This window comes from Heptranchias perlo, chromosome 5 (genome assembly GCF_035084215.1).
Source record: "Heptranchias perlo isolate sHepPer1 chromosome 5, sHepPer1.hap1, whole genome shotgun sequence".
Classification (NCBI taxonomy): Eukaryota; Metazoa; Chordata; class Chondrichthyes; order Hexanchiformes; family Hexanchidae; genus Heptranchias; species Heptranchias perlo.
In genome coordinates, this window is record NC_090329.1 from 136148626 (window position 1) to 136161256 (window position 12631).

The following is a 12631-nucleotide window of genomic DNA, read 5'->3' on the forward strand; positions in this document are numbered from 1 at the left end:
GTAATAAAATGCAACAAATCCTGCCCTCTTACAACACATTTTATTAATTATTTTATCCCTCGTGACATAGAAAGAACCTCAAAATTGATTAATTCTTGATGAATGTTAAGTACGTCTCTCCACTACAGAACATTACACCACTTTTATCTACTGGATTAGGCAGAACAGTCCTTCAGGGGTTGTAAAACAAGTCAACACCTGCAGTATTAAAAGGTAACTGCTGTGGCTGTTTAACGGGATAGCTTTTATCTCAAAACAACCCCGTTTCACTCCAATAAAATATGCCACAGGGACAGTGGAACATAACACAAGGTCCTGAAAGTAGTTACATACCATGATTCCACAGACTTAAGCAACCCACTGGGACCTTGCCTAAGTGCCTAAACTCCATGTGTTCATTTATTCAGCAAATTTCAATAGGTTATTTGACATGAAGGTCATTACGGCAAAGACTTACTTCCACTAATATATCAGTTTTAATACAAGGGAGGGGTAACTAACAGGAGTTAGGCGAAGATTAGAGGAGGCAACCAAAGGCAGTCAAACAGAAGGGTTTTGAGGAGGCTTTGAAGGTGGGGAGACTTGTAGCAAGGCAGAAGTGTTTAGGAAGATAGCAGTCCCGACTCAAAAGAGTGTTGTGTGCGCAAGCTGGGACGGGGCTGAAGAAAGTTGCTGGGGTAAGGTTAAGCAAGGCTGGGGGAGGACTCGTAAGTGAGGATGATCATTTAAAATTCAATGTGTTGGGGAATGAGGAACCAATAGTGATGGCGAGGATGGTTGAGCAGGACTTGGTGTGGGATAGGATTTGGGCAGTGGTGTTCTGGATGAGTTGGAGTTTGGAAAGACAGTTAGGGCAGTGTTGGAAAAGTCAAGCCTGGATTATGGCAAATGTGTTGCTGAGGGTAGGAATGAGGTATAAATGCAAGCAGGTAATGTTTTAGAGATGGAAATAGGTCTTGGTGATAGGGTGAATATGAGTTATGAAGTTAAGCTCAAGATTACATAGGACACCTGTGCACTGTCAGGTAAAGCTCGAGAGATCTGCCAAGGAGAAGGATGGAATCAAGGATTCGGGGGTTTTGGCTGGTGTCCGATAGGCATTCAGACAGCACAACAGCAATGAAGTCAGGGTGATGGTGGAGGGGTAATGTTTGGTGTCACTGGCACATGTGTAGAAACTGATCCGATGCTAATGGATGTCAGAGAGGTAGCATGTAAATGAGGAATAGAAGAGGGCCAAGGATGGAACCTTGGGGCAGATTGGGGTGAGCGTGCAAGAGCAGTTAGGAAAGTCACTGCAGGACACCTGACTATGTAGGAACAGAAGGGAATGGAACCATATACGGGTGATACCACTTAGGAGAGGCAATGGTAGAGTACTGACCCTCACTAGACAGCAACAAGTGAGAACCGTAGCTGATTTTATCCCCCTCACTGGGTGGCCTCTGCACCCAGAAGTGAAGCCACACACAACTGTCCCAGCTGAGATCAGCTTGGCACAGACCAGGGAATCTAATCCAAGACCAACTTGATTTATTTGTCTCAGTAACGAACTATTTTGGTGCATTTACTAATTAAACCTACAAGGTGAGGCATTAACTGGTTACACTGTCTATACTTGCATCAGAAGGTGAATTTGTCCCCTTTGACTTGGAGCCTATGAAAATGCTACAGTAGGGAGCTACAGGTCAGATTCAAACAAATTGATTCCTTTCTATTTTACATACCTGAGTCGCTACATTTAACAAGGCTAACCTTCCATTCTTCGAAACTGTAAAAGACATTATAGGATGATCCTCTTGCACTCTGTAATAGAACCAAACAAGAATCAAGTAGGGCACCAACAACTTTAATGCACTGGATTTATTTTAATAACTTTCACAACACAATGAGTTGAGGCAGCTCTGAACAATGATGAGAGTCAGGATTTTTCATCCTCTCCACAAAGCTATACACAAGCAGACAGGAAGGTCTTAAAAACAACTCTTCCTTAAGACATCATTTAAAACAGAAAGCAATTACAACCAATGGACATCCTTTTATTTTATTCTCAAGATTTTTTCTTTAAACATTTCTTCAAAAGCAAGTCTCATCAATGAAGATAAAGAATTGAGAGGATTATTGAATTCCAATACATGACGGGATAGAATTAAACAGTTAATTCTGAAGTACACCAGATTGACTGTCTCAATTAATGTTAGTTAAGTCTGGGGTGTCCAACCATTTTGTCTTCATGGGCAGCATAGGTGTGTAATCGTGGAGCCTTGGGGCCCACATATAAAGCTTAAATGAGTGTTCCCATTAGTTTGCACATATCTCAAGCTGTGGAAACTAGCAGATTAAGGTGTTGATTAAGGATTTATCCACCAGAGGCAACAGCCCTTTCCAAGCCCCCAGGCCCACACAATTCAAACAGGACAAACCAGTAAAGTACAGAAGCACAAATAAAGCTAAGATGTCTAAACTTTGCTGATTGGATTGCCACGTATTTTGAGCTGAATGTGGCCCAAAGGCCATAATCATGACATCCCTGATTTAATTTGCTTTGCACTGTTAAGCTCAGGAATTTCACCAAGCCAGGTAATCTCAGTCTGTGTCGTTCGAACAAAAAAGAAAATCAAAAACTGAACTGTACTAAATTGATTTAATATTTAAAATCCAACCCGGTGAAGGAGAATATTTGATGATCTCATGACTTAATCAGAAGTCAATCATTCTCATTACTACAAACTACACCACCAATGGAATTCACGATCCTCAGGCCTGCTGTTTTGTGGCTGTCATTGCTTCCCAGAGTCTCTCTTCATCCTCTGAGTGATGATTTTAAATTGATGACCCCTTGTCACTAACTCCAAAAGCAGGAGTCTTTCTCTATTCACTATCAAAACTTTTCATAATTTAAAAAACCTCTTAAATTTCCTCAGCCTTCTCTGCTCCAGTTGAAATAGTTCCAGTATCTCAAGTCTTCCCTCACAAATATAGTTTCCCATCCCAAGTATCATCCTGATGAACCGATGGTGTACACTATCTATGGCGTTAATACCCTTTCTATAAAGCTGCACACAGTATTCTCACTGTGCCCTAACCAATGTTTTGAATAAATACATCATGATTTCATCACTCTTGCACTCTATGCCCCATTTATAAAATCAAAATTTTTATTCCCTTTTTCATGGCTTTATCTACCTGCACTCGCACTCTAAGGTAATTATGTATATGAACCCCTAGGTCGCTATTCATCCACTTTATAGTGTTTTTCCATTGCGTGTACACTCTCATTCAGTGTTTTTCCTCCCGAAATGCATTATCTCACACTTACCCACAATAAAGTGTACCTACCAAATATCTGCCCATTTCACTCTATATTAATCCATATATTAACCTGAAGTCTTTTACAGTGCTCCTCACAATTTGCCAAACCTCCTACTTTTGTGTCATCAGCAAATTTCAAGATTATGTTTTCTATAGCCGAACCATCCATATACACTGAGAATAAAAGTGGACCCAGGACTGACCCGAGGTACACCACTTCTGACCCTTCCTCCAATCCCAGCAACACCCATTTACCTTTATTTGTTTCCTATCTGTCATCCAACTTTCTAACCATTCTGCTACACTTCCTCTTATACCGTACACTTGAATTTTCCGAACAACCCTCTTGTGAGACACCTCATCAAATGATTTTTGAAGTTCCATCTACACTACATCTACTGCATTCCCTTTTTCTATCCATTCGGTCACATCAAGTTTGTCAAGCGTGACTTACCTTTAACAAATTCTTGCTGGTTGTCCTCAGTTAACCCATGTATTTCTAAATGCTCACCAATTTTATTAGGATACAAGGAGTGAGCTTAAATGGGATGAATGAACTTTTCTTGTATTCTAATGTTGCTGACAGAGAAACAGCAAAGTAATTCCGAAGACACACAGTAGAAGCTGCACTGCAGCAACTCGCCAAGGCTTCTTCGACAGCACCTCGCAAACCCGCAACCTCAGCCACCTAGAAGGACAAGGGCAGCAGGCACATGGGAACGACGCCACCTGCACGTTCCCCTCCAAGTCACACACCTTCCTGTCTTAGAAATATATATTGCCGTTCCTTCATCGTCACTGGGTCAAAATCCTGGAACTCCCTACCTACCAGCTCACCACACGGACTGCAGCGGTTCAAGAAGGCTGCTCACCACCACCTTCTCAAGGGCAATTAGGGATGGGCAATAAATGCTGGCCTTGCCAGCGATGCCCACACCCCATGAATGAATAAAAAAGGGAGTCGAAACAAAAGTCAGAAGTAAGCTGGGTCAATCATACTCCAATGCGCTGTCCCATCGAGTACGATGCATAGTACTGCCTGCAGTTCCACAATCTTGACATTACCATCAGGAAGAGGTACTCAAGAAGGTAAAACCTGAAGCAGAGACATTCAGGCTGGCTCCACTCTCATCTTTATGGATGGATCCCTAATAGCATTGGAAGAAGCCTCAGTGCGCTTGAAGATAGAATAGATACACAGGATGGTAGACCCCAGGGGATGAGAGGAAAAGTTAAAATGGACAAAAGAAATTAAAAAGTAGCACTGGCAGGTGACACAGCACAGTGACAATCAACCAGGATATATGCAATGAGATATCAATCTCAGCACACCACTACAAGGAAGGCAGGAACTTCGAAGAGGAAAGATTAGTCCACACGTGTGTACTAAAAACAGCAAACTATATTCACAAGTGATCCATCCATCCACCCTTCCATGGGATCAGATAGTCCAAATAGAGCTTTAATCTCAGTGTAAACAGCTAACCACAATGGCTTACATATTCCTATCGGTCAGGTCCTCAAAGTTGTAGCCTCGTATCCGCTGATGTGTGTCTGAAGCAAGAACTGTTTTTCCGTCGTTTAGACACCATAGGCACTGCACTCTCACACCTTCCCACGAATCCAGCAGATTTCCCTCCAAATCCTAGCCCAGACACAAAGAACTGTTACACATCTGAACACAGCAATGTCAGTAAGCCTCTCCAGCTTTGAACAGCTGGAACATAATTCTCTCCCCCTCTCCCACCTCCTCCCTTCAAGGCACTGATTCTTGCTGGATACAGTTCCACATGTAGTGGCAGTCCTCTGGTATCACACCCAAGTGGCCATTCTATATGTGTGAGTATAGACTGTGTCAGTAGGATTTTCGACTGGGGAAGGGCATCGCGGCATCTTTTCCTCATCCAACATCTACACATAAGCATTTTCAAATAGGGGCTTACAGTCAGCAGTCAGGAGAGGGAGTCCTGGCTGAGTTTTCCCTGCCAAGCCTATGGTTGCCAACTTCAATCGTAGATCCCCAACTTCTGATTTGGCTGATCAACTAATTGAGCACAAATCAAAGGAATAAGATTTTCCTAATTTTTTATGACTATGAAAATGTTATATTAAATAAATCAGGACTGATAGCATCAGTGTTTACTTTCTTGAAATGATGAAATGATTATCAAAGCAACTGTGTCAGTGTTTAAAGATAGATCAATTTTTAATTAGTAACAGGCAACCAAGGTAGACCAATTTGATCCAATCCCACTTTTATTCAGTACCCACCAGTACAGGCCTGGAATCAGCACCACTGAAGTCTGCTGTGGGAGTTGAGTCCTGCCCTGGAATCGGATTATATCCGTGAAGTTAACCTATCTTTCTTCCAGATGCTCATCTACTGCTATGCACATCATTTTCAGTTTTTATTCCTGATCTTTGGTTTTTATTTAAAATTTTCAACATTTCCATCTTTTTCTTAGAGCCTGCAGACTTAGCTAGTCCAGGTAAAGGTCAAGAACTGACAAGTTTTGTTACAGCCTTTGCAAGAGCCACCCATAGGGAGCAATGAGGAAAATAGGTCTGTGCTAACAGATTGGACAAATTAAATGTTTGAGTGTTCTGTACAGCACAGCACCATCTAGTGCATACAGAATAAATTAAAATTTAGATGGGGCAGTATGCAGCTTGACAGATTCTCAATAAAAAGCATCTGAGGAATGGAGTTTGTAGGCTCTCAAAAATTAGCTCTTCCATTGGATGTTTGTGTGCAAGGGGAGCAACAGGTCTGCAGGGGACTCGAGAGCAGAAGTAGCAACTTTTTAAGGGATGTGCAGTGCAGAACAATGTGAATAAGACAGAATGCGACAGAACATGCCAAACAGTTTGATCCAATTGAAGTCAGCAATGAACTTTGTAGCATTTGAGTATCTGGAACACTTAAAAGTATTCTCTAAACAAAGTGTTCCTGATTAAATAGACACTCAGTGCCTTGCAGAGCACTGTCTGGGCCTGCTACAAACAGGCCTCAGCTGGTTTCTATTAGAGTTCAGCAAATATATAGGTCAGCACACCCAGCCAGCCAATAAATTGAAGACAGAAGCATCACATTTCAGTATTTGATATTGCAGCAACAATAGGCTTCTGCAGAAATGACCGAAGCGAGTGTGTATAGTACTACAGCAAGACTGGAAATGTTCACATCTGGGACATTCCACAGGACCAGCAACCTGGGACGTCAAATATGTTGATAAAAAAGTCCCGGATCCAGTGACACCTCTCTCAATGTGTTTTCTCAGGAGGACAAACAGGTTAATTTTCATTAGCAGGGTGTGTGAAGTGTCATGACCTGCTTCGTCCCAACCACGAGTGTCACACAGTACAGCAATCAGCTGGTCTCAAAGGCATGCATTCCACTCACTGGCAGGCACCTAAAGGGATCTGACTCAATCACTGCTGTAATGGATAATGTCTTGGTCATTAAGAACGTAAGAAATAAGAGCAGGTATTAAATTCGCCATTTAATAAGATCATGACTGATCTTCAACCTCAACTCCACTTTCCCACCCGATCCCCATATCCCTTGATTCGCTTAGAGTCCAAAAATCTATTGATCTCAGCCTTGAATATATTCAATGACTGAGCATCCACAGCCTTCTAGAGAATTCCAAAGATTCACAACCCTCTGAGCAAAGAAATTTCTCCCCATTTCAGTGCTAAATGGCCAACCCTTTATCCTGAGACTATGCCCCCTAGTTCAAAACTCTCCAGGGAAAACAGCCTCTCAGCATCTACCCTGTCAAGCCCTCTCAGAATCTTATATGTTTCAATGAGATTCTCATTCTTCTAAATTTAGAGAGTATAGGCCCATTCTACTCAACCTCTCCTCACAGGACAACCCTCTCATCCCAGGAATCAATCTAGTGAACCTTTGTTGCACCGCCTCTAAGGCAAGAATATCCTTCCATAGATAAGGAGACCAAAACTGTACGCAGTACTCCAGATGTGGTCACACCAAAGCCCTATACAACTGTAGCAAGACTTCCTTACTCTTGTTCTCCAACCCTATTGCAATAAAGGCCAACATACCATTTGCCTTCCTTATTTCTTGCTGTACCTGCATGTTAACTTTGTGCTTCGTGTACAAGGACACCCAAATCTCTCTGAACACCAACATTTAATAGTTTCTCACCATTTAAAAACATTCTGTTTTTCTATTCTTCCTACCAAAGCCTTCAAAAGGGAACTGGATAAGTGATTGAAAGGAAAAAAAATTGCAGGGCTACAGGGATAGGGCGGGGGAGTGGGACTAGCTGGATTACTCTTGCATAGAGTCAGCACGGACTCGATGGGCCGAATGGCCTCCTTCTCTGCTGTAACCTTTCTATGATTCTAATAACCTCACATTTCCCCACATTATACTCCATCTGCAACTTTCTTGCCAACTCACTTAACCTGTCTATATCCCTTTGCAGACACTGTGTCCTCCTCAGATTACTTTCCCACCTGGCTTTGTATCGTCAGCAAACTTGGATACATTACACTCATTCCCTTCATTGAAGTCATTAATATAGATTGTAAATAGCTGAGGCCCCAGCACTGATCCTTGCAGCACTCCACTAAGTTACAGTCTGCCAACCTGAAAATAACCCATTTATTCCTACTCTCTTTTGTCTGTTAATCCTCTGTCCATACTAATATATTATCCCAACCCCATGAGTCCTTACCTTGAAGGATAAGTATTCGCCTTTCAATTACACTAGGTGACTTTTTAACTCCATTTTGTGATAAACAAATCTCCTAAATTCCCAAGTCCTTCAAGAGGTAACTGTCCTTCGTGTTGTAAGCTGAGTGTGGGTTATATAGAAAAACACGGAAACAGGCCGTTTGGCCCAACCTGTCCGTGTTGGTGCTTATCCTCCATGCAAGCAGTAGGCCTAATCTCATGTGCCTACCCTGCTTCCATATCCCTTTATCCTGCTTTCCTTCATCTACCTATATAATCTATTCTTAAAAGTTGACATGGTCTCTGCATTCCAGTCTCACACTTCATGTGCATAAAAGTTTCTCCTGCTCTGTCTAAATTTCTTGCATTTAATCTTATATCTATATTCCCTTATTCTAGATCCCTCAACCTCTGGAAACAGTCTTGTTTCTATCTACTCTGACCCATCCCTTCATAAATTTAAACACCTCTATCAAATCACCCTGAGATCTCCTACAAGGGATCATATCTATAAAACCAGCTAGTAACTATATGGGTCTGGTAATGTGATAGTCATTGTTTGGGACTAGCAGCTCAGGGGCCATGAGTTCAAATCCCACATGTAAAGTCTGGAATTGAATCTAATAAATCTGGTGATTTGTGGCTGGTAACAGAAAAGTAACTATCTTGTTCACTAAACACCTACGATGGGAACCTGCCACGGCCTACATGTGCCTGCACTCCCACACTACTTGGTTGACTCAATGTCCTCTGAAATGGCCTGGCAAGCCACAGTTATAAAAACAATAACAAAGTCCATCACCAACCTCTTAAGGGAACTAGGGTTGGGTAACAAATGTGGCTTTGCCCATGTTGCCCACATCCTGAGTACAAATGAACACACTCAGGCAAGTCAGGATAAGAATTTTAAATTTGAAGCTTTGAGGGGTCAGCAGCCAATATAGGTCAGTGAGGACAGGAGTGATAGATGAACAGGATTTGTTGCAGAACAGGATATGGGCAGCAGAGTTTTGGATGAGCTGACATTTACGGAGGATGCAGGATGGGAGGCTGGCCAGGATAGTATTGGCATATTTGAGTCTGGAGGTGTCAAGAGCATGGGTGAGGTTTCAGCAGCAGATGGGCTCAGGTAGGGGCAGATATGGGCGATGTTACAGAGGTGGAAGCAAGCAGTCGTTGCGACAGAGATTTATGGGGTCAGAAACTCAGCTTAGAGTAGAATATGATGCTGAGGCAAACAGTCTGGTTTCGCCTGAGACAGCAGCCAGGAAGGGGGATGGAACTGGTGGCAAGGGCATGGAGTTTGTGGTGGGAGCCAAAAATAGTGGCTTTGGTCATTCCATTGTTTAACTGGAGGAAATTGTGGCTCATCCAGTTTTTGATGTCAGACGAGCAGTCCGACAGAGGCGGTGGAGGGATTGATAGAGGTGGTGGAAAGGTAGAGCTGGATGTTGTCAGTGTAGCTGTGTAAGCTGATCTCGTGTCTGTGGATGATGTTACTAAGGGGCAGCGTGTAGATGAGGAAGAGGAGGGGAGCAAGGATAGATCGCTAATGGACTCCAGAGATAATGGTGCAAGGGCTGGAAGAGAAGCCATTGCTGGAGATGCTCTGACTACAATCAATCATAAAGGCAAGAGTCAAACCAAGTATGGACAGACTCACCTAACTGGACAACGGCGGAGCGATGTTGGAGAAAAATGGTGTGGTTAACTGTGTCAAAGGCTGCAGAGTGGTCGAGGAGGGATAATGCACATGGTCACAGTCACAGAGAAAATTTCAGTGCTTTGGCAGGGGTCGGGTTCAAGGCTAGGACAGGAAGGAGGTTTGGCTTGGTGATCAAGGGTAAATGGCAGGGAGAGGGAAGGGAGAGCAGAGCAGATCATCTCAAACTTAGTGACAAAGACGTTCATGAGCTCCTTACACCTGTTCGAGATGCGGGTGGAGGGGGAAGGGGTTCAAGGAGATGGTTTGTAGTGAAAAAAATAATTCCAGGGTTATTTTTGCTCTCCAGGACGATCCTGGAGTAGTGGACACACAGATAAATTTTACACAGTACTCCACAATATGGGAGTGTAGCAAATGTTCTAAATGTAAAATGAACCTGTTTTGTAGAAGTATGCCACGGTCGGCTAGTCCAGTCATAGCTATTTTTATAAATGCAAATTTTGATAAACAAAAGGTGACCACACGGGCATACAGATAAAAATTAAACTGAAACTGAGCAACTCACACACTGATAAAACTGTCCACGCTGTCCACCTGTCACAAAGCGCTTTCCGTCTGGGTTCCAAGCCACGCTTGTTAGACTATCCTCATGAGACTGGCTCATCTTTGTTCTTAGCTCCCCTGTCTGGAGAGGGGAAAAATTTAACCCATCGACTGCAATGTGTTCTGGCATCAAAAGTAACAAACAATCCAGAGTTAACATTTTCTTCATTTCTGATGTCAGGTTTCAGTGTCACACACTTGCAGATTCAGACCTTTTACAGATGATCTGGCCAGTGTTGTAATAAGGCTTATTTAATGCAACAGTAAGCTGTAGGAAGAAAATTTTCACTTATAATGTGCAATATACTTGTGTGAAGCTCAATTACCTCAGCCTTCTCCCTCCACCAGTGACCTGTTATCACCAGGATTTCGCTCCCATGTCATATGGCTCAAAATGCTCCAGATACAGTCCAAAATTGGAAGAACTAAATCTAATTTTAGTGGATGTTTTCAAAATGTATGTGTACTTACGAAAATTTCACAAGCCCACCATGCTTTGCTGAAATCCTCGTTACAACATTGATGGTCTGCTTGCTTAAGGATCTAGGTAGTTTCAAATACTTCTACATGAAGGTAATGTTGCTGATTTTGTATCCCTATTTCCACATTCTCCTCCTCTCGTGTCTTTTCAAGTCACACACTTCCTACATCTGATTTGTTCCCAGGCCATTCTGAACCAGCCACTGAAAGGCCTGAAGACTACTGTCCTTTCTCAATATATTGAGCTGAGATCAAGAACTTAATGAAGTAGGTGGTAAGTCTGTCTCACTACTCTGCACATCGGTGCAACGACCTGGACCGGCGCGGTGCGACGACCTGGGCCGGCGCGTCAACTTCATGTATTCAAAGGGGTGCCAATATGACAATGGACCAGAATGCTAGGACTTTTGCACTAACTTCCTAAAGGATAAATCTTAGCCATGACTACGGAATCATCAAATGGAGGCCAGGCGGTTATTGTAAGAAGTCAAGTTTAAAAAGGTCAGCCAGGCCAATCCCCTGCACCTGCCTTAGTTATGAAGCAGCACGTGCAGAGACCTGCAACGTCAGGTATGGTGCCAGGCATATGAATAGAGAAAACATATCATAAAAATAATAAATGGTGATAATACTGTGACTTGGGGGGATAGGGGCAAAGAACTTGTTTGGGAGTTGCTCAGCCCATGTGGTGTCATTAACCCGAGGTACTTCATGTCAATTAAACCAGTGTTGCCCAATATATTAGTCACCAGCCACACGTGGCTAATTGAGAATCCAGATGTGGATAATTACATTTTTGATTAGTAAATAAAAAAATTAGTAACAAGCACAGTTGTTTGGACATGTGATCTCAATACTCATATTCGCACAGTGTATGCATGTGTACTTTAACATATTTGTGCGTTTGTCTGTAAAATGGTTAGATAAAAAGTAGAGTATGCCAGTATTTTGATCGTTATGTGCTTTACTTCCTTGGTTACTACTTATTGGTTATTTGCTAAAGTGGTGTGTAACACCAGTGAAAATGCTGGACTTCAGCTCTACAGAAACACCAGCAACATTATATGGAGAGAGGAGCTGAATTCTGGTCAGCTCATCCAATCCGAATAACCACTCTAGGCCAGAAGAAAGCAAGACCAACCAATATCCAGCAGCGCAAACTGGGCTCGCAGCATCTAACCATGTTCTGGATGGGGAGCAGGGGCGGGTCTGGCATGTTTATTGTGTGAGTCAACATTCTTAGCAATCACTCTGATGAAGTCAAAATACTGCTCGTGGGACAAAAATCTAGAAGCTGCACTAAGATGTGCTGTGTCTGATAAATTCATGCTAGAATTCCAAACTTGGGTGAAAGAGAAAGACTACAAAGTTTCACAATGAATGGTAGTAGATATTTGTTAAGTACATTTATTTCTATTGGGTGCAAGGTGTTTTCCACTAAAATTAGTGGACGTAGCTAAAAAGGCATTGCACAGCCACATCTGTGGCTAGTTAGCGATTTCTATTTGACAATGCTAAATTAAACCAATGTTATAAGTAAATTAAAACCTGTTAAATCATAATCTTTTGTTATTGTTTGATGAGCAGCACCAGTGGTGACTGAGTGCTCCAGGATAGCATTCAAATTAAAACAGGAGTTACAGAACAGCAGTACCAAGCTCCTTATGCAGTTCCATATGATTTTTCTATTGACGTATGCTGGAGGCTATCAGCACAAATTCTACCTCACTGATGACGTCAGGGACGTGCTATCACTTATGTCTTAGACTTGCAAAGTAACTCCAAGGAGCTTGCACATGAGCCATTTTAAGCACTATAGTCTGGGCAAGGCAGAGAATGGAAATACTCTGTGTAGATGTGAT

The 12631-nt window shown here is 42.5% G+C and overlaps 1 protein-coding gene across 6 annotated transcripts in view; it reads right to left on the reverse strand.

The window, feature by feature from the left end:
* LOC137322130 (WD repeat-containing protein 26) overlaps nucleotides 1-12631 on the reverse strand; it is a 103993-nt gene that overhangs the window by 25895 nt on the left and 65467 nt on the right. For all 6 annotated transcript variants that reach the window (XR_010962967.1, XM_067985247.1, XM_067985245.1 and 3 more), the window contains exons 9-11: nucleotides 10252-10371; nucleotides 4812-4957; nucleotides 1728-1806 (exon numbers count right to left, since the gene is read on the reverse strand). Coding sequence is in view for 5 of the 6 variants with exons in the window: in XM_067985247.1 (XP_067841348.1) it covers nucleotides 1728-1806; nucleotides 4812-4957; nucleotides 10252-10371 (345 nt within the window). In the remaining variant the exon portion in view is untranslated. The remainder of the gene's footprint in view (nucleotides 1-1727; nucleotides 1807-4811; nucleotides 4958-10251; nucleotides 10372-12631) is intronic.